The 20,309-nt window shown below is 43.6% G+C and overlaps 3 protein-coding genes across 14 annotated transcripts in view; 1 reads left to right on the forward strand and 2 right to left on the reverse strand.

The window, feature by feature from the left end:
- The window catches only part of sycp2 (synaptonemal complex protein 2), a 32,539-nt gene extending 18,410 nt beyond the window's left edge, over positions 1–14,129 (reverse strand). For 6 of the 10 annotated variants that reach the window (XM_031566933.2, XM_031566932.2, XM_031566934.2 and 3 more), the window contains exons 1-29: positions 12,501–14,129; positions 12,157–12,297; positions 11,923–12,051; positions 11,722–11,826; positions 11,484–11,508; positions 9,210–9,295; positions 9,015–9,106; positions 8,877–8,911; positions 8,619–8,761; positions 8,457–8,509; positions 8,319–8,364; positions 8,069–8,188; positions 7,919–7,970; positions 7,467–7,615; positions 6,976–7,050; positions 6,429–6,557; positions 6,149–6,245; positions 5,399–5,547; positions 4,912–4,998; positions 4,194–4,245; positions 4,001–4,052; positions 3,330–3,433; positions 1,515–1,885; positions 1,030–1,145; positions 853–883; positions 667–737; positions 394–436; positions 258–301; positions 18–75 (exon numbers count right to left, since the gene is read on the reverse strand). In XM_031566933.2, the coding sequence (XP_031422793.1) occupies positions 18–75; positions 258–301; positions 394–436; positions 667–737; positions 853–883; positions 1,030–1,145; positions 1,515–1,885; positions 3,330–3,433; positions 4,001–4,052; positions 4,194–4,245; positions 4,912–4,998; positions 5,399–5,547; positions 6,149–6,245; positions 6,429–6,557; positions 6,976–7,050; positions 7,467–7,615; positions 7,919–7,970; positions 8,069–8,188; positions 8,319–8,364; positions 8,457–8,509; positions 8,619–8,761; positions 8,877–8,911; positions 9,015–9,106; positions 9,210–9,295; positions 11,484–11,508; positions 11,722–11,826; positions 11,923–12,051; positions 12,157–12,297; positions 12,501–12,524 (2,679 nt within the window). In that variant the 5' untranslated portion in view covers positions 12,525–14,129. The remainder of the gene's footprint in view (positions 1–17; positions 76–257; positions 302–393; positions 437–666; positions 738–852; positions 884–1,029; positions 1,146–1,514; positions 1,886–3,329; positions 3,434–4,000; positions 4,053–4,193; positions 4,246–4,911; positions 4,999–5,398; positions 5,548–6,148; positions 6,246–6,428; positions 6,558–6,975; positions 7,051–7,466; positions 7,616–7,918; positions 7,971–8,068; positions 8,189–8,318; positions 8,365–8,456; positions 8,510–8,618; positions 8,762–8,876; positions 8,912–9,014; positions 9,107–9,209; positions 9,296–11,483; positions 11,509–11,721; positions 11,827–11,922; positions 12,052–12,156; positions 12,298–12,500) is intronic. The other 4 variants (XM_031566927.2, XM_031566929.2, XM_031566928.2 and 1 more) reach the window with 4 other exon arrangements.
- A 387-nt stretch (positions 14,130–14,516) lies between these two features.
- ppp1r3da (protein phosphatase 1, regulatory subunit 3Da) lies at positions 14,517–16,249 on the reverse strand. Of its 2 annotated transcripts, none has more exons than XM_012827436.3 (2): positions 16,103–16,249; positions 14,517–15,790 (listed from the first exon to the last, which is right to left on the reverse strand). In XM_012827436.3, exons 1-2 carry the CDS (start codon positions 16,111–16,113, stop codon positions 14,887–14,889), a joined length of 915 nt encoding a protein of 304 aa, XP_012682890.1. In that variant the 5' UTR covers positions 16,114–16,249; the 3' UTR covers positions 14,517–14,886. The 2 variants fall into 2 exon arrangements, with proteins under 2 accessions (XP_012682890.1, XP_042563628.1); XM_042707694.1 differs by having other exon boundaries at positions 16,108–16,208.
- An 82-nt stretch (positions 16,250–16,331) lies between these two features.
- Positions 16,332–20,225, forward strand: fam217ba (family with sequence similarity 217 member Ba). Of its 2 annotated transcripts, none has more exons than XM_031566936.1 (5): positions 16,332–16,648; positions 17,004–17,173; positions 17,340–17,445; positions 17,567–17,640; positions 17,732–20,225. In XM_031566936.1, the coding sequence occupies exons 1-5, from the start codon at positions 16,598–16,600 to the stop codon at positions 19,128–19,130; spliced, it is 1,800 nt and encodes a 599-aa protein (XP_031422796.1). In that variant the 5' UTR covers positions 16,332–16,597; the 3' UTR covers positions 19,131–20,225. The 2 variants fall into 2 exon arrangements, with proteins under 2 accessions (XP_031422796.1, XP_012682885.1); XM_012827431.3 differs by having other exon boundaries at positions 16,334–16,648; positions 16,901–17,173.
- The last annotated feature ends 84 nt before the right edge of the window (positions 20,226–20,309 follow it).

Consider the following 20,309-nt stretch of genomic DNA (forward strand, 5'->3'; position numbering starts at 1 on the left):
GAAACTGATGAACCAACCCTGTCAGGAGGGGCCTTCTTTGCAGACGCAGAAAGGGCGAAAGAGCTGCTGATGGCACTGGAAGAGAGAGAGAGAACGTCTAACATGAAACATCAAAGACTGAGTGGCATTCATTATGTCAATAATAACATGTGATAACTTCAGTGCCATTTAGGAGAAAAATTGTGACAGCAGAAGCAGACTGCCAACTACCCACTTTCAACCACTAGGGGGAGGTGTTCAATAAGAAATCTCAATACCTGGACTCCATAACAGATTTCTCAGAGGCCTTCTTGAAGATTTTCTACAAGATAAAAACACAAGAGTGAGATACAGTCTTTCGGCTCCAATTGGCAAGCCTGTACGTTATGAAACGAGCACAAAGGATGTCCTTACTCCAGTGCTGGATGGTGTCTTTGTGTTGAATGCATAGACATCCCTTAAAAGAAATCAAGGTTTAAACATGCCCCGTGCGCCTTCAAGTGATAATCCCCCCCTAATCTACCCATCACTTCAAATAAATGAAATACAAAACAGGCAATGCTAATGTTAAAAGTCATGTTATTGACTTTTCCTTTTGAACAAGAACAAGAACAAGAGTGACTTTTGAAATTGATGAATGGGTGACATTTCTAAAAAGTAATCATTTAACAAGAATGGTTCACATACTCGTTGACGTCAGCCTTCTTGGACATTTCAAATGATTTCAAAAACCCTGAGCCATTACTGTCTCCTTTTACCTACAAAAATAAAATACGAGAAACTTGACAGCCTTCATGCAATAAACATAATAGAGAATATTTATTTATAAATATGGACAGATATTTATGTGTAATTTTCATGTCTAATACTCACGCCAAGGGACCAACTTTTATCAAATAAAGACCTAAAAGACAAGAGAATTTTAAAAGAAAGGAATTAAGCCAAACCAAACCAAACAAAAGGTAATACCTTGCTTTAAAAAAGGTATAAAACAAATAAAAAAGGGTATAAGGGTAAATGACAACAGATGGCTCTGTCACCATGCCTTACCTCTTATTGCTGACACCAGCCAACCGTGGCCCTGAATCCTTTGTAGTAACACAGCCCTTGCCTTGGAAATGGCTAGAGATGAACTTCAACATACTGTCTGTCACCTCTTCTGATTTCTGGTCAACCACATCAAAGAAATTCAGCAGGTGAAGACAATTTGTAAGGAATGTTAAATGTACTGACATTTCCAGACCTCAAGACAGCAGTTATATAACACAGCAGTTAGATATAGTCAACAAAAATGGCTGAACGGTGGAACATTTGATCCTGGTCTGTAGCGTACAGGGGCCTTCCTACGTATAAACTTTCAGTTGGCTGGTCCACCCCCTACTGCCAATTATGTTCTTATCTTTTTATCTTTTAAGGGTGCAATAATCTGACATGCCCACTGTAGTTCAGGTTTATCTGTTGCTGTTTATGGGAGCGCTGAGGAAGGCCTGCTTTGGATGAAACCCCAGGAAAGAACCCACAAAAAAACAACTTGCCTTCCCCCTGGCAGCACTCCCTCGGGCCGGTTTCTCCTTGGTGTCTGACGGACTCACTTTAGTGTTGGCCGTTTTCTCTGACAGGGCCTTGATTGGTGTTGGCTTGAGAGAATTCGGGTTGGGCATCTTCACAGGCACAGCTTTGGCCTTACCGAGGCCTCCGCTGGGCGTCTGGGACCGGCTGGAGCCTGCGGTAAGGGCTTCCTTGGCCGGCGTGCCCTGCTCCCTATCCCTGACCACGGCCTCCAGCTTCTGGGTGATCTGGGAGTGCAGATCCCTCTGGCTGACCTCCCTGGAGCGGTTCTGCGCCGAGGGGGGCCGCCACTGCTGGGGCTGCTGCTCCACGCTTGGAGTGGGTTTAAGCGCGGGGTCTGTGATGAGTAGACAACACGTCAGGATTTAGCAGGTGAATATACAGACAGACAGACAGACACATACTGTATACACTGACAAACACACAGGCACTTTAAAGTGCTAAGAAACTCCACAAGTCAGTCGTGACACTGACTGAATCAACTAGTGAAGGGACCGGCATTATGAGATTTATAGTTAATAAGGATATGCCATAGTCAATAATTCAATGTATCTTATACCTAGTTATAATTGTTACTTTTATTTGGGACTTAAGTTAGAATGTAATCAATTCTGTTTAGAGAAGAGTTATCCTGAGGAAGTGTATTGAATGTGACAGCAAATAGCTCATAGACTTGTGTCTCCAAGATCTCATGAATACTGAGGGTCACGCCCCTGGTTCTGAGAGAGCATTTAACAAGACGTTCCTTCAACTGGAAATTCAGATATGCTGAGGTGAAGCGCTGTGTGGGGGTGTGAATCTTCAAGTCTCTGTCTCAACAATGTCGGCCGCCATCGTTCAAGAATAAACCTGAAGCCATGACTGACAAACCTAAGACTGAATCTTCAATATATGGTATACAACTCAATACCATTACTAGCGGCCACAGACAGACAGCACAGCACCTGGCTGCATCTCAGTAAAACCTGGACAGAGACGGCACACAGATTCAGCACACAGGCTAACAGGCCCCGGGTGCTTTAAGAAGACACTCAGACAGTCCATATCGCACCAGAAGGTGCACAGAAACTGCACAGGTTAATGAGCTGTATTGACTGAAAGAACCACAGGTCATAGATATAAAAAAAAACTAGACTAAATAACCCCTTACTAATAATTCATACTACTCTAATTACTACTCATTTCTACTGCTATTAATTATGCACAGTGCTGCACTAAAGTACCAGTTCTTAGCAAGTGCCTTCGTCTCTCAGTAAGATCAGTCTATGAGTACATGAAAAACATTTGGCCTGGCCTCAAATGCTCCTGATGCTTCACCTAACAGTAGAGTCTGCGATTCTGTTTGAAACGTCGTTGATTGCCTGACCTTAAAAGCCAGTCAAGTTACACACCTCCCTTCCATGAAGCAGAGTGTTGATTAGCTAGAATTGTTTGTTTATTGTTTACAGCTCAGCCCCGAGCCACTACGTTTGTTTCCCATTTACAGAGCCAGGACTGAGTGCGAACAACAGAGTTTCTTTGGAGCGCACACACAGAACGGTCATCCTGAGGACCATAAGGAGGCATTTGACAAAAAGGTGTATTGGATCAGAATCACAGGCCCCACCATTAATCAGATTGATTGATTGATTGATTGATTACTACTCTGAGCCTAGGCTGTGTGTATGAGTGTAGTGTTGGGGGATAAGGCCTGCGTGTGCGTGTGTCCTGTGTGTTGCAGTGTGTCGTGTGTGCCATTAAAACCTGACAATTATAAGCATGAGTGGAGCAGAGGTCATCACCTGGATTGCGTGCGCCCTGGGAGGAGTTGCTTCGGCCTGATGCCACCGACTCACACACAGACCGCTTCTTCTTGGACACATCACCACTCCAGAGACCAGAGCGCCTGGGACACACACATACAGATATAGACACGTACACACACACACACACACACACACACACACACACACACACACACACACACACACACACACACACACACACACACGGATACAGACACGCACACGGATATAGACACGCGCACACACACACACACACACACACACACACGGATATAGACACGCACACACACACGGATATAGACACCCACACACACACACACACACACACACACACACACGGATATAGACACGTACACATGAACACACATATACATGCACACACAAACGGATATAGACACGTACACACACACACATATACATGCACACACACATGGATAAAGACACGTACACACACATATAGACATGTGTGCACACAGAAACACACACGCACGTACAAACAGCCTGTTATCCCTCCATCAGCTGAGAGGACAGAATGAGAACAGTATGCATTAACTGCATTCATTAATCGCATAACTGTAATAGTACTTTAGTGAAGCACAGATACAGAGGGCAACTTCAATGTGAGTGAAAACTCTAAACTTTGACAAAATGAAACTTCATGATCTTACATGCTGCTCTCCTTTCTGTTTGGAGGCTGGGAGTCTGGCACTATGCTTTCATCTGAGGGACGAAAAATGAGAACATTTAATCAGACGATGACACGCTTGATGAGAATCCAACCGTTGCATTACCCATGACACTACATCACCATGACGCTAACTGGCTTTTCAATTACAGACGGCAGCAATAAAGGCGTCGTACCCAGAGGCTCCTCTGCCTGCACCATCTCCAGCACTTTGGCCACAGGAATGTGCTGCAGGAGATACAACAACAACATGAGAGAGAGAGAGAGAGAGAGAGAGAGAGAGAGAGAGAGAGGAGGGATAGAGAGGGATAGAGAGAGAGAGCGAGGGATAGAGAGAGAGAGAGAGAGAGAGAGAGAGAGAAAGAGAGAGGGATAGAGAGTGAGGGATAGAGAGAGAGGGATAGAGAGAGAGTGAGGGATAGAGAGAGAGAGGGATAGAGAGAGAGAGAGAGAGAGAGAGAGAAAGAGAGAGGGATAGCAGAGAGAGAGAGAGAGAGAGAGAGAGAGGGATAGAGAGAGAGCGAGAGACAGAGAGAGAGAGAGAGAGAGAGAGAGACAGAGAGAGAGAGAGAGAGAGAGAGAGAGAGAGAGAGAGAGGGATAGCAGAGAGAAGAGCAGTGCTAAGTAAAATAAACTCAGCAAGATGAAGAGGAGGTGAAAGATTAGGAGGAGCAAGAGGAGAAGAAGGGAGCGGTGGGAGGGAGGGCAGGGGAGGAGATGGAGAAGTGAGAGAGAACAGAGTGGTGCTAAGGAAAATAAACTCAGCAGGATGAGAAGGGGAGGAGGTGCAAGAGGAGAATGATGGAGAGGGGGGGTTGGGGGGGGAAAGGACGAGGAGGAAGGAGCCAAAAAAGAAAAGGAGGATGGGGAGGAAGAGGAGGTCATTGAACTCACTCTGCGGAATTTCTCCGCCTCATGGCCTCTCTTCGGGTCGGGCCTTGGCTCAGCACTGCGTGGTCGGACAGGTGCCGGAACGGACTGCTGAAGAAAAGAACACACACACACCCCTGTGAGACTTTCCAGCTTTCACGGATTACACAGACATGTAAACACACACACACACACTCTGAGACAGCCTAAGCAACTACGCTAACCACGTGTGTCAATGCATGATTAAGCATCTGAATCGAGCTCAGATGCAGTCATATTTTGGGTACATTTTGGGGACGTGTGTGGCAAACATGGAACTTGTGTGGCATACATGAGACCCTGCATTCATGTCTGCCTGTTCCGGTTCTGTATGTTTCCCCATGTTCTGGCTTGCAGGTTCTTTCACTACAGTACTGCTACCTGCTCTCTGCTTTCTCTGTGTGTGCCTGTTCCGGTACTGTATGTTTTCTCATGTTCTGGCTTGCGGGTTCTATCACTACAGTGCTTCTACCTGCTCTCTGCTGGTGTCTAGGAGCTCACGATGGTACTTCATGCTGCTGGAGGTCTTGGCCACCACCAACTCTTTCAGGTTGAGCTCGCATTTCCTGTCCACTGAGCTGACCATCTGCAGGGCTGGCTTCACCTTCCCTCTGGGGGTGGCTGGGGTCAGGGAACACACACACACACACACACACACACACACACACAGACGTTATAGAATGCACAGAAACCGCTCCGCTTTTGATGACTAAAACAAAACAAACACTAAATCCTCAGGTGTTAAAGACTAAGAGGGTGGGGTCTAGAACACATATATAACATACGTTACCACATGATCCCAGTTATGCAAGACAGAGAGAGCAAGACACAGAAAGAGAAAGAGAGACAGAAAGAGAACAAGGAAGAGAGAGAGAGAGAGATAAAGGTGTAGAGACAGAGGGATATAAAGAGAGACAGGGCGGGGGTCTAGAAAACACATTTGCTACCATTTCAGCTATGCAGAGAGACAGAGAGAGAGAGAGAGAGAGAGAGAGGTAGAGAGTGAAAGAGAGACAGGGAGATGAAGAGAGACAGGGAAAGCGAGGCAGAGAGAAAGAGAAAGAAAGACAGACACAGACAGATAGAGAGAGGGTGGGGGACAGAGTGGGAGAGAGTACACCCTGTTCTGAGCAGGAATTTTGATCTGACGGCTTTAAAAACAAGCGCTGCCTCTTTTTTTATGTCTGTGTGAAAGGTGTGTATGCGTGGGAAGGCCACCCACATAAGACAGCACTGCGGGGGCTCTCTCCCAGCTTACGCCCGCTGCTCGAGATGATCGTCGACGACATTGAGATCTTCGGCCTGGCCAGGGTCACACTCTACAGGGGGGGGGGGGGGGAGAAGAGGGGGGCAGGAGGAAAAACATTGTGAGGGGGGGAGAAAAAGCAGGAGGAACATCAACAATAAAGATGTTCAGGACTGAAACAGCGGGTCAAATGCAAACTGAAACGGTTTGTGCAGAGAAACCACAGCCAAAGTCATCAGCTCATCAGTACTCTTGCCTTGGGGATGCTGTTCTCCACAGGGACAGCAGGGGGCGATGCCTTGCGGGAGGTGGACGTGTTCAAGGCGGGAGGCTGTCTCTCTGAGCGCTGCCTCAGGGGGATCTGGCTGTCTGGAATGATGACCTGCTTGAATTTATACAAAACCAACCCCAGTCTCAGTTAGGGAAATACCACTTCTTTAAAACAAAACAAAAACAAGACAAATTGAATCAAATCAAGTGTAACTCAGCAAAAGTCAGCAAAGAAAAGCTTTCTGCTTTGTTTTCCTGGCTATGAAAACCCATTGTGGTAGCCAGCCTGCCTCAAAACATGCTGGCAAGAAAGACTGCCCAGCACAGAATCCACAGCCACAAATGAAACTGTTGACTGGCCAGTTCAGGATGCAGGATAGGTTTGCAATGAGATTATAGACTGATTTGGCAAAACGCATGCCACAAATCAAACTACTGGCATGTTGTGACTCTAGTGAGTTAAATATGTATAAGGATGGTGTAGTGATTTTGGCATTAAGATTTCCACAGACAAAGCTGTTCACCTAGCTCACCTGAGAGTTGGTCTCATCCAAGATGATCTGGACAGTGGTCTTCACCACAGAAGTGCCCTTCTTCCTAACAAATCTCTGAAAAGAGGGTTTGTCATGAATGAACTCTGCATCGTAGATTATTCATAAGGCCACTTAAAAGCACTCCCCGAGGGGCAAGAGATAATTTCATTGTGTTTAGTCATTTATAATTCATGAAAACCTGCTACTGAGGCTGCAGGGGTTCATTATTAACGTCCAATTTAACATTTCATAAGCCCTCTTCTGCCCTCTAGTGGACAAATAAAATCCACAAGAAAAAAAAAAAGGATTATCATCATTATGAGCCAACTGAGTCCTCAATAAACCCTTTCATATATATGTCCTCTTACACATCTCCAGTTAATGTACATTTTAAGTGGGGACCTGCATCTAGGTAGCACCAGACACCTGTTTCAGTAACTCCACACCAATACAAAACACGGTCAGAAGTAGTACAGTACGACACAGCTTACTTTGCCCTTTGCACTTCCAAATACTTTCTGAGCGGCCTGCAGGATGTCCAGGGAGGGGCTGAAGTGAATGGAGAGTCTGGAGCCTGAGATCGCCCCTAGAGACCGGGGACTGGTCAGCATCACACTCAGGGCTTTCTTGTCCCCTTGCTCTGTAAAAACACAACAGGACACAGGACACAAGCACACTGAGGCCTACAGACTAGAGAAAACAAACACACTAAACCATACAGACCTGAGAGAAGCCTAAACACAATTCACAAAGCTGAGCTGTGAGGTTAAGCTTTTAAAAGTTGAGAATAGATTGATCCCTTGGATGACTAACTACACACAGGACACTACTGCATGATATTTTCCATCACCAGATCAATATGGTCCTAGGAGGACAAGCAGCCCGCATACATTATACATTTTGTTTTGAACGGTAAAGTTTAGTCTTTGAGCGGTCTGATTACCATCCACTGAAAAGCTCTCCACTTCATTGTTGGGAAGGAAAAATGTCTCCCACTGAAATAAAAGAAACGGCTTCAATCATCGTCTTCAATCACACTCAGCACCAATTAGTGTCACTGTAGCACCCAGTTATGCTTCAGAGAGAGACTCACGGTTGAGCTGGGTTCCTGTGCCTCATCGCTGGCAAGAGTACAGTAGAAAGACACGCTCAGGCTTCCAAGGTTGAAGTCGATCCAGAATTCCTCAAGTTTTTCATCGGATGGCATCAGCAACTGCACACAATGCATTCAAGCTACATAATGTTCTAATCAACAGAACCATTTGTTCCCCAAAGAGTTAGCAGTCAGAGACGTAAATTTTATTCTCAACTTTTATGGCACACAATTCTCAAGGGGGACTGACCTCATGCTTGTCCAAGAACACCCCCAAACACGGGTAGGAGTACACTCTGCCAAACAAGAAACAAATGATCTCAAGATGGAGACAGAAATGAAAAAACCCAATGCCCTCTGTGGTGAGTCAACAGCTGAGGTGATATACCTTCTCACATCGCCTTTCATTCCATTGGCCATGTTAAGAAATTTCCTGCAATCCTGGAAAATAAATTAATTAATAAATACATAAATGGTGGTGGTGCACTCCAGGTGATTTGTGGTATTTGTTATCCACCAGCCAATCAGATGTGGACAGGGATGAATTTACCGTCTCAAATTGAGGCTCCCTTATCTTCAGGAAGGCAGAGGCCACAAAGTCCATGGTGAACCAGTTGTGCACAAATTCTCTTCTCTGGGAAGCCACGGTCATCCTGTAGATGGATTCAAGCATGGCAGCCTGCAGGTCATAATCTGCAAGCAGACAGATAGTGGACGAGCCTTTAATCAGACGGTTTTTAAAGGTATGTAGCCTTTTTAGCCTTTTCTAGCCTTTTTTGTGACACAAATCAGATTCTCTTCAACTGACCTCCACCGTCAACAATACAGCCAGCCAGTTCTTTTCTGGAACAGAAAAAAAACATCTTTCATTGATTGTTTTGATTCCATTGGTTACAGGACTCACCAGTATTTGAAATAAATATTATTTTTGAACACAAACACATACATAACATTTGAGGACTCCTTTGACAAGATCTTCCTTTCTTTCTTCAGTTCAGGAGGCATTGCATCCAAGATAACGTTGAGTTTTTGGACTGCCTGTAAAGACAAAGAAATCCTTATATTTCTTTGTCTCAAGCAGCTACGGTAAACATGTGACTATGCCAACAAATACTACAATGGAAAAGGACAGGTCTCTAACCTCCTTCTGCACTGATATGTGTACTTGGGAATCAGAGGCCAACTTGCCAATGAGAGCCAGGAAAGATCCGCTCACCTGATAAGTCCCTGGCCACATAATAAAGAAATAATAATTATATGAACTACAGAGGTTAACATGAGATTTCACAGTATCATTGCAACCTGACATCAATCTAATCTGAAATGGCAATTACACCCTGTACATCCTAATATGCTTAACACATTAAAATATCACTGCTTCAGAGTAATGTATTTCAGGTATGTGCTAATCATTCTAAAACCAACCAACTGTTCCTTGGTGATTTAGCCCCATAGCATGCCAACCATTTTACAGGCTAATAAAGCATTCATAAAACTATACATATGGCTTTCCAAACACATATAACACCTCGTCTAAATGAGGTTTAACAAGGTATGGATAGCATGTAGGTTTCAGGACAGTTGGAAACTACATATAGTTGTATGCATAAGTTTGGGCAAAATCTTATTTTGTTGATTTTGAAGTAAATACAACCCTTACAGCAAAGGAACAAATAAGGATTTCTTCAAATGTTTCTGCACTGATACCTTTTTTTTATGAAATTAAAAATAGAAGAAAAAAAACCTAACAGTAACTATAGCATGTACAAAACATTGTGCACCCTTTCACTTTAAAGTCTCAGATCGTAACATAAACTTGCCAAGCCTCAGTAGGACTTGTAAAGCAGGTCAGAGCTGTCATTTGGAATGGTCAGCTCATGACAATTCCACAAGCTGATGAATTGCCTGACTCCTCAAACGAGGTGGCAACACTCAACAAAAATAGGCTTCTCTCAGTAACTGACAGAGGATCTGAATAAACCTCTGATGCCCACAAAGCAGCAGATGTTTTTTTAAAAGATATCAAAGCATTTCAATCTTGCTGTTTTCAGTAACTGAAATGTTATTAAGAAATGGCTGTTAAGGTTAACTGTAAGTCCAAATGATCTCTCGAGGGCCAAGAACACTTTCAAATAAAGCTGCATGTCCACTGGGCAGAAAGGCCAACCGAACCCCTCACATGTCTCATGTGACCTGCAGGAAGATTTATCTGACACAGGTGTGGTGGCTCACCATTCCACTGTGCAGTGCAGCCTGCACAAACATTATCTACCTAGAAGGACTATCAGATGGAAACTTTACCAACTAACTACTAACTAATCTTATAAACTAAATGTATGTCTGAAGTATGCAAAGTAAGATCGAAATCACCCAGGACCATTTTGGAAATCTGCCGTGAGCAGATGACAGTAAAATTGTGTTATTTGGCCACAATCACCAAAGGTGTTTTGGAGAAAAAAGGAGCAGCCTTTGATGAAAATAACCCCTTGACAGCTGTTAGGCCTGTGGGTGGATCTATTCTGTTTGTGGATTTTCTAGCAGCCAGTGGCACATGAAATGTCAAAAGAATGAAAGGAAAAATTAATTCCTCTAAATATCAGCAAATTCAGAATGCAGATGTCATGCAGTCAGTCAAGAAACTGAAGCCTACAAGATGTTAGGCTCTACGACAGGACGATGATTAAAAGTATACCTCTAAATACACCATGAAGTACTTCTAGAAATGCAAACAACAGCTTTTGGAATGCCACGCAGTCTCCAAATTTAAGTATGATTAAAAATATGTAGGTAAACCTTGTGTATGCAAGACACCCTAAATGTATCTCAGAACTTGAAGTGATCTGCAAGGAAAAGTGGGAGGATAGAAGAATAAAGAGCCTTTTATATTTCTGCCAAAGGATGAATTAAGCCTACTATTCATTTAGTTATCTTTTTTTAAGTTCATCACTTAAGTCGTAACACAGCACTAACATGGAAGAAAGCCTCGTTGTTTAATGTTCCTTTGCAGCATGGATTCTATTTACTTTGTTCACTTTAAAAATCAATCAAATCTGTCATTTCCACAGGGGTACCCAAACAAACCAGTCATCTGTACAACCGGTTCCCAATACTTCCTATGACTTGGACATCACAAAATAACTTATATCTGTACAACTAGTTGTACGACTTGTGTTTCCAATACTTATACAACTTATATCTTGTTGATGCACTGAATGGTGACAACTATGGGTTATGGGCCAAGCGAGCTGAATTATTTCCCCATTCAAACTGCTTGTAATTTTAGTGACTGTCTAAGAGGCTGCAAACCGTTGCTGTCATAACCATTCACGCTTGTTGAGTGGTTGCACCGACAGGATATAATCAACTAAGCATGATAGGGCTGCAAAACACAGTGCTCTATCAAGGAAAGACATACCCTCTTTTCCACTGTCATGAATAGCCTGAAAAACAACAGCACTATTACTAGTATTCATACAACACTGTCAGTATTACAGTTTGACTCAAATACAAACACCCATGTTTAAGCATACAGAATTACTACGTAACAGATCCCAGCAGTGCAAGTAGAACCTCTCCCAAATTGTTTTGTATCATTCACTAAATAGATCTCAGTACAGTTAAATCTTGAGACATTTAGAAGCACTACAACTCACCATGAGAGCATCAAAGAAGTCTTCTGCCAAATGCAGCAGCATCTCATTAGCCTTTGTTCCGCCCTCCATCCATAAGTGCCAGGCTTTCTCAAACCACTGCTTCATGTGCACGCATGAAAAGAACAATAACTCCATCATTCCAACAGCACCTCTCAGAAACACTTAAAAACATGCAAGTTAGGGTGTCCTAAGAATACTTATCTTTTCCAGAATGCCTTGAGACACCATCCCTGCCAACCCTTCACCTCCAGGAGAGACAAGGCAGCATCCAAATGTATGCAGGATTTTAAGACCAAGACAAGCATTTTTAACATGCTTTTGATCCAATTCCTGTTCAATACAAGTTGTTCCGCATAAAGTTAAAGTTACTTTAAAACCTTATGTAGTGTATCCTTTACTACAAATAAACCTTTACGGGTAAGATAACGGCCTCACCCTGCTCATAAATTTGTCCAACTTGGTGATAAACAGTTTGGAGCATTTTGAAGGTGTCCCCTCATTGGTTTTATCATTCAGGAAGTCTTCCAAGGCTTGAAACCTACTCTGCTTCAGTGCCTCATCTAATAATTTCTCAATCTGAAAACCAACATTTGAACAAAATATATTTGTTCTACTTAGATAATGTCACCCCTTTCTAAGAACACAGGACTGTAGGATGTGAATGATAAACAGCAGGTATATCTAAATGTAGGTCAAGATGAGCCTTGTGCCAGGGAGTCTACAGTACATTGGGCATGAAAGATTTAGATTTCTAGTGTAATGGTCCTGTATGAACGTACCTGTTGGTCCTGGAGGGGTGCCATGACGCCCTACTCACCAAGGCCCAAAACTGTAATGTGAACAACATTACAGGTTTACATTACAATATATTACACAGTTATTTTAGCCTGATCATTTCGTTCCTCATGTGAATGTTACTCTAAGTCACACTGTGAGAAATATTAACATCATTCTAATGTTCCTGAACCTAAACCAACACTAACATCATCTAGCTAGGTAACGTTATTTAGCTCGATGGCCAACAACTTTTCTGTAGCTAATAACATTAGAGCTTCACTCATCAACTTGAAAAATTAGCCTCACGATGTTTCCTAGGCCTCTACACAAGGTTACCAGACAGCAAAAAATCGACCTTGGGTATTATGCCAACTTTGCTATGTTAACTCACTTCCAGCTAAGTAATCTGTGTTTTCCCTTTGTCAACGACAATCCTTCTCCATCAACATTACATATCTAGCATAACAGTCTAGCAACCAGTTCAAGTAGTTACCGATACTAGCTAATGGTGGTCAGTGGAACCAGATGATAATAACCTGTTGAGATCAGTTAATCGGTTAACTTAATTGTTTAGCCAACGTGTAATTCGCTGACACCTTTGGTACAGAAAGAAAGTAATAGCGACAAATGATGGCAAGAAGATAGTTGGCTTTCTCACTTTTGAACAATTGGCTAGCAAACTTACAAACGCAATTTCTCTGTCTTGTGTGAAGTAGGCTAATGTTACGTTCACTTCAGCGAACCTGCTTAGCTGGCTAGGCTAGATATCATAACGTCAACTTTACTTACCAGAGTATATAGTTCGCTTTAGCTAGGTAGCTAGTTTGCTAGCTAGCCTATTATTTATATTTATTTATACCTGGTGGTAAAGTAAGATACTCACTTGAATGCCCCCCTTTACCTGATGACACCCGTTTTCTGTTGAAATATGAAGTCTCAAGATCAGATAAAAAGGGCAGTCTGTTGATAAAGTATGTTTATAAACTTCTGTGAAGTAAATTCATCTGTGAATAAAATAGAACGGTTACTTGTTGCCAGTTTGCGCGCGAAATACGTTGAGCGCGAGCATTTATAGATTGTAATTTATTGATGTTGTTAGTGGAATCACTGTACCAAACTAAACCCTGATCTGATATGGGACGCATGTCCTCGTATGGACCTTTATCTGGGGTAGAAGTTCCTATTTTATATTATGAAATTAAGATATTGTAGCGTTGCAGGAGGAGAAGGGGGTGGGTTGAGTTGTTAACTTTAGGCTCAACGTTCAGGGGGTATGGATATTATAAATACGTGGTTTAGAGGGGGCACTATACCGACGCTGCCAGCCCTTCACATCACGGCCACGTCACATAACGACACCAACTATGGGCTTTACTGGAGACAGCCTTTGGTGGCGCATCTGGTGCTCTGCATTGCTTACCTAAAATATGCTAGCAGAGCAACACTGCAGCAGATTTCTTTCTGGCTGTCCAGTGTTTTACTGGCTGCTTTTATATATTATAAACAGTTCTATTACACTAATGGAGTCCATACCCTATGCTGATGAAACGTTTACAAACATAATTTATGAATATTAGTAGATTTCCTTTTCAAGGAGCACTCCAGCCAAGTTTTCACTAAATATTGTTAGTCATTCACAACAAATAGAAACCAAATAGCCCCCTCTCAGAGGCTTGTTAGTTCTTGTCTACAGTGCCTCTAAGCTGAATCCAATCACAATCGAAACAGATGGTGTGCAGTAAAGTCCTATAACAAGGCCTTTAAAGCTTCCATTAAGAAGCTCGTGATAATTTCTAAGCTATTCTTAAAATATTTTACTCGTCATAGAACGTATGGATGCACCAAAACACTCCCAAAGCATTTGTTTAGTCTACACTAATTCATTCAAACATTTCCTCATGTAGTTTAAAAATAATCCTTGGAGCTTCTTGGTTTAATTTAGGATTGTTGATTTACAATAAAAACCAAACGAAGGAACAATGCAAAAGTCCTACAACTGTCCAAGTGAAAACACTACATAACATTTATGTGGTTTATTTTTATTTTGCCATTTTATAGACCATTGTGATGAGTTAAAGGCTACATAAAAGGTGCTTTTCCAAAGTATGAATTCAAACCCAATATCACAATTGTGACTGCTTAGTGTTTTTAGTAACAAAAAAATAAAGTGGCACAGTTATGTCAGTAGACATGAACATTTTTCAGAGAAACAAACCCTAGATGCTACAAAAAATACTTTGTATTAAAGTTTGAAAAACAGCAATAATAAATCAAGGCCTACAAAAAAAATCCATATGTGTGCTTTTCCATGGCACGTGCATCAGTTCCAGGATGTACGTAGCTATTGCATTTAGAAGTGTGTGCATATTAATCATCTTCTGCTTGGCATTAGATAAAATGTATCATGCTCTCCTCACACTCCTTGGGCACGGTCAGCTTATAGCCATGGCAGGCCAGCCTGTAGTTCTGCCCTTCGTTGTTGTCCCAACACTCTGTTCCCAACACTTTGTAACACACGGCAAATTCGAGCAGGGCCCCATGTTGCAGGAGGAAAGGTGGCACTGGAAGATGAAAGTGAAAAGTGTCACATCCCAGTGTGTGTGTCGTGTCATCGAGGTGTTTGTGGGACACCCAGAATGCCCGGGTTTCAGTGCAGCTCTTCCAGGCCGTGAAGGAGTAGCGCACACTGACCTCTTTCTCAAATGCCAGGTCGAGGACTTGCACGATGCCAACGATGCCAACCTCGAGGCACAGAACCCTCTCCAGGCACACTCTCTGGCAAATGACGCGCCGCATAAACCCAGGATGATCACCTGGTTGCTGAGTAAACACTGGCTTCATCAAGGGCAACGAAATCTCCAGGTTACTACCCCCTGACAATTCAGCATTCATCAGTATCCTGAACAGGACATGATCTGGGACAAGGGGACCCTCGCTAGCTTTGAAAACCTTCACATCCTCTAATTTCATACCCCGAGAGTCCACAAAACGCACCCCTGCTCTCTGACTCAGCCTCCGTCTTCTAGGGGGTGACGGCAGAGACTGCTCTCGTCTTCGAATGATCGGTTTGGGTATTGGCTCACAGGACAAGCTCCTGCGCAAGACTGGTGATGCTCGCGGGGCCCTTGGGCTTGGGGGGCGGATTTTGACTTTTTTTCTCTCCTCAGCTTCATCCCTTAAGCCCACAGTGACGTATTCATTTGGAACACTTCCTGAGCCTCTGTGGGGAGCAGTCGTCCTCCCTGATGTTTTTTGCCACCACTCCACAGAGTAGGCCATGATTTCGAAATGCCTACAACAAAATGAAACAAGCACTTAAAACACTTACAGTTAAATGCAACACTTTGAAATTATTTCTCTATCTGCATTGACCTCTCAAGATGTTCTCGACACCAACAAACATATGCAATGAAGAATTGACAGCAAATTCAAACGTGATTAAACATCAAAGGCACCGATTCTCTACAGCGCATGAGATCTATTTCGAAATCAGACGTAACTTGATACATAGGGACGGACGCGTAATGTGTTGTTAGTGAAGCACTGTTTCGTTGCTACCAGTTAATAGCTGTAGCATGTAGGGTGACAGTTGTATTAAAATTACCTCACATTCATCAGACTGTTGGTGCAATTTTGGCAAAAAAAATACAGTCTATCTAGTAATCCTCCATTTGTTTCGGGAAAGTGGGCGTTTTGTAAGAGCTGAAAAACCTCAAAGGATTGCGCCTACGCAATGTAGAATTGCAAGTCATGTGGATTGCTGGTTAAGCGCTATTTAAGACTACGGTGCTGTGGAAAGCAGCACGCTGCGCATGCAGCACATTTGCGACGTTGATAGCAGATCCCTCCGCGTTGGCTTGGGAACTCTGTCACGTTAAGGGGAAACTACACGGGAAATGATGTTGTTCTAAGGACCGCCGTGTCATCTTTACGTTCCTGTCATTTGTATATCATATTACGCAGGTTTCAATTTCAAGACGACCTGTCGCTGTGGAAACAACTGCGATAATCATGTTGTTGTTTCTACATTTTGGACATAGCTTGATTATTCATTTTCCTGAGGTACTCCAAATCCCATCACGCCAAATATGACGCGAGCATGACAGAGGTGTGCGAACATACGTCGCAGCAGCAGGAGCAGCGGGAGCAGGTAAACAAAAAACGAAATGCAATGCATAAAGGTTGTCAGATATAAGAAATATTAACATTGTGTATTCTCAGACTTAAGGAAAATATACCTCTGCTCTAATTCTAGTGTTTCAGTGAAAACCTGAGAATATATCAACACAATAACTAGCTGTTCCATAATGCTGCACGATGGAGCAATTGATAAGGCAGGAAAATAGTGCCGTGCGCGTATTCATTTTTTTCTGTTATTAGTGGAGCTGATTGTTATTTCTAGATTTCTAGATTACTACACATCTTTTTCGCCTATTGAAATGCTGGGGTATCCCGATGCTCAAGGAGCGCTATGCGTAAAACGCAGCACTGCATGCCCTCAATAGGCAAGGACAAGCTTTTTTGGAGTACAAGAAGGGGGGCAAGCTTCTCCTGCATATCACTGCGCAATGGGACCCATCCTGCAGGAACAAGCGTCAACTGCGCTCAAAAGGGGGCCAGCTAAAGACAAGATACGCATGAAAAATGCAGAAAATTCTGGAGCGGTCAATTCCAGGTGAGATAGACTACTGATATGTTTCATGCCAAATGCACGTTTTTCCAAGATCAATATGGTATGTGATTTCTTATATGCTTTGTTATATTGGCTGTGATGTGAAGTCTTTTTAATTACAGCAGTGTAGATTAAGTCATTTTCTTCTTTCATCTGTTATGTGACTCAGCTCAAAGAAAGCCAGCAAGGTGAACCAGAATCAAAGGCCTTCAAAGAGGACAGGAACTTCTTTAAGAAATGGCCAGGATGTGGAATCCTTTCCAAAGACTGAGAAAGTACGTGTAATGGGATTGTGCACATTTCCACAGGTCAAATTAAGGATGATTTCGGTTCTTAAGAACTTAATAATGAAATAATGTCATAATTATAATATTGACTCATGTGATACTTTTCTAGGTGTCTCAACAACATTGTGGAAACAGAGCCAAATCTGATCTTAGTCCTCTCACTGGCAACCGAAAACTACCAAAGTGAGCTAATCTCTAAGTGAACCAGTCATTTCACGTAATTTTTTTTCTTTTTGAAAGATAAATATAATGTACACGGATATGTTTCTTCCAGACCACAGGCAGAGAGCGATGGGAAGTCTCAGCAGCAGAGACGGGCACAGATGTCCGGGCCTGAGGAGAGGCGACACATGCTGGCCCAGCAACCCGTGTGCTGCGGCGAGGCGGAGAGGAACCACGCGGCCCAGGTGAAGAGCCGCCGCGATCTGTCCCTGCCTCTGGCGCCTCAGGCCGTGCTGCACCACAAGGCACTGCAGAAGCTGCAGACCCTGGAGTCCCTGCACTTGTTTGAGGCAAAGGAGGATGACATGGACAGTGCCAGTGATTTATCAGACTCGGAGAGGCTGCCCGTGCTGCCCTCACCCTGCACGCCACCTCAGCTCAACCTGCGCGCGGAAGTCATCAATTCTGTCGACCTACTTCCTGACATCCCAGGGCCCAGGATGGGGCTGTTGGACCACGACAACAACGACAGCAGCAACTATGACTACCCTGACTTCCTGCCCCCACCGTTTAACACTTGGAGCCTGAGGCAGCTCGCCGTCTTCCTGAACACGGAGGGGAAGGGCGCCCCTCGGCCCAGGCCCGTGGGCCAGCTGGAGAAGTACCTGGAGCGCCTGCTGCAGCTGGAGTGGCACCAGATCCAGACCGTCCAGGCTGACAGTGGCCGACCAGCAGCCCCAACCATGCGTCCACGTGGCCAACCTGCCGGTTCCTCCCCCATGGGCTCCGGTCGCCCGAGGCCCCACACAGCACCCCCGACCCGTCTGAACTCCCCCAAATGTCTCCGTCAGAACCAGCAGGGCATTCCCTTCGCAGTTCTCTCCTCCCTCACCAGCCCCTCGTCCGCCAAGCTCTCTCGCCCCGTCTGCCCCTACTGCCACATCCGCTACCCGCTCTGCAACGGGACCTGCTACTCGTACGCCTACCACCGGCACTCTCGCCTCAGCCCTCTCCTGGAGCGAAAGGTCGCCCCGGCACCCGCCCCTGCGCCTGCCCTGCCGCCTAAGAGGAGCAGCAGCGAGAGTCGTGCCACCGTGTCAGATAGCAAGCTGAATGCCCGTGGGCAGAGAGACCCCGGCAGTCCCCAGATGGGCAAGAGTCACCTGAGGCAGGTGCAGGCCACTGGCAACATCCGGCGGCCATCTCAAGATTCTGGTGCCAACGGTAAGCCCGTGCCCGCTTCCAGCAGGAAAGGCCGTGGAGGGAAGGGGCAGGAGGCCGACAAGCCGAGGGACAACACCAGGACAAAAAGTGTTTCTGAGAGGCGTACTCCCCCGTCCAGCAAACAGGAGGTGAGTCTTGGGAAAAGGTGCGAGAGGGACAGACAGGGGACTGAGGCTGGATGGGTTAAATCTGGTGGGAGAAGACCAGAGAACTGCCCACCTTCCAAGAAGCTGTCGGCATCACGACCAGGTGGGAAAGCCAAGAATGGTCATTGTCTTGTCAAATGATCTCTAACTACATATTTTAAAGCCTTTATGTAGTGCATAATACATTGGATGTTTTCAGTTATGAATGTTGATTTTAAGCTGCATAGGTGCACTATTTACAGTTGCTACTGGTTACCAAAATGTCAAGATTTTTTTTCCTGCCCTAAGGATTAGGAAACCATGTTGAATGAAGAATGGTACTGTATGTATTACATCTTATTTAATGTAAGTGTTCATAGTACTGTAAGGGTTATTTATTTATTTAAGTTATTATTTTAAGGGTTAGTATTATGAATTGGAAGTTTTTTTATGATGAGTAATGTTTCCTTTAAGTCATATTTACTGCATTCATATTTTAAGGGCTTTCAATCTCTCTTGCGTACTTTAATTTGTAAAGCCTTGTTCATGCTCTTCAGTAGATACTTGCAAATGCCCCAAATGTATATTTTAGGATTTTCTACATCACAAGTCTATTTATGATAAACAATGCTATATTTATTTGAGACTGGCAAGAAGGACCTGGTCACTAATGGAGACCTGATACAAGATAATGATGAAGTTAAATGTATATTTTTCTGTATTTGTTGTAGTGTGTGTTAAGTAAATTGTGATAAAAATGAATTTCCCACAAATACAATATATTTTGCTCTTTCAGACTAGTTGTACATACTTACAGTATGCCAGATTAAAAACTGGAAAATAACTGCACTAAACTACATTTCTTGTCTCAGAAATGGTTAAATTGAATGGTAAATTCTTGCCTATTTGTTTAGCATGCACACATTTTTGTAAGGACAGTTCATGACTCTGTCGTACCTAGTATTTGATTGCTAATTTTATTTTACTATGAAATACAATGTCCATGCTGTCGAAGTAGCGCTGATATATACTGTCCTGTTGAGATCTCCCATGCTAATGCATTGCAGCATATTCTTACGGGCATCGTAATGTAACTGTACATGTGCTGTTACTGTACCACACTCATCAGGGAGTCTGGACATCTCCATAGTCATCCGTGTGGCTGATGATTGTAGTGCAATACCTCAGTGTCATTCTCATCTAGAACTGTGAATGCAGATACCTTTTCAAACACTGAAATAAAACAATTCCATGGCATCATGATTCCATGTATTTATTTTTGTATTCTACTAGTATGTAACTTATATCTTGTAACTTATATTATATATGATATTTTATATA

This window comes from Clupea harengus, chromosome 4 (assembly GCF_900700415.2).
Source record: "Clupea harengus chromosome 4, Ch_v2.0.2, whole genome shotgun sequence".
Lineage (NCBI taxonomy): Eukaryota > Metazoa > Chordata > Actinopteri > Clupeiformes > Clupeidae > Clupea > Clupea harengus.

Excerpts from the sequence above, each read along its gene's own strand:
- fam217ba (XM_031566936.1), top strand. The coding sequence starts at position 16,598 with ATGACAGAGGTGTGCGAACATACGTCGCAGCAGCAGGAGCAGCGGGAG. Across the intron at positions 17,446-17,566 it reads CCTTTCCAAAGACTGAGAAA|GTGTCTCAACAACATTGTGG; the intron begins GTACGTGTAATG and ends ATACTTTTCTAG. Across the intron at positions 17,641-17,731 it reads GGCAACCGAAAACTACCAAA|ACCACAGGCAGAGAGCGATG; the intron begins GTGAGCTAATCT and ends TGTTTCTTCCAG.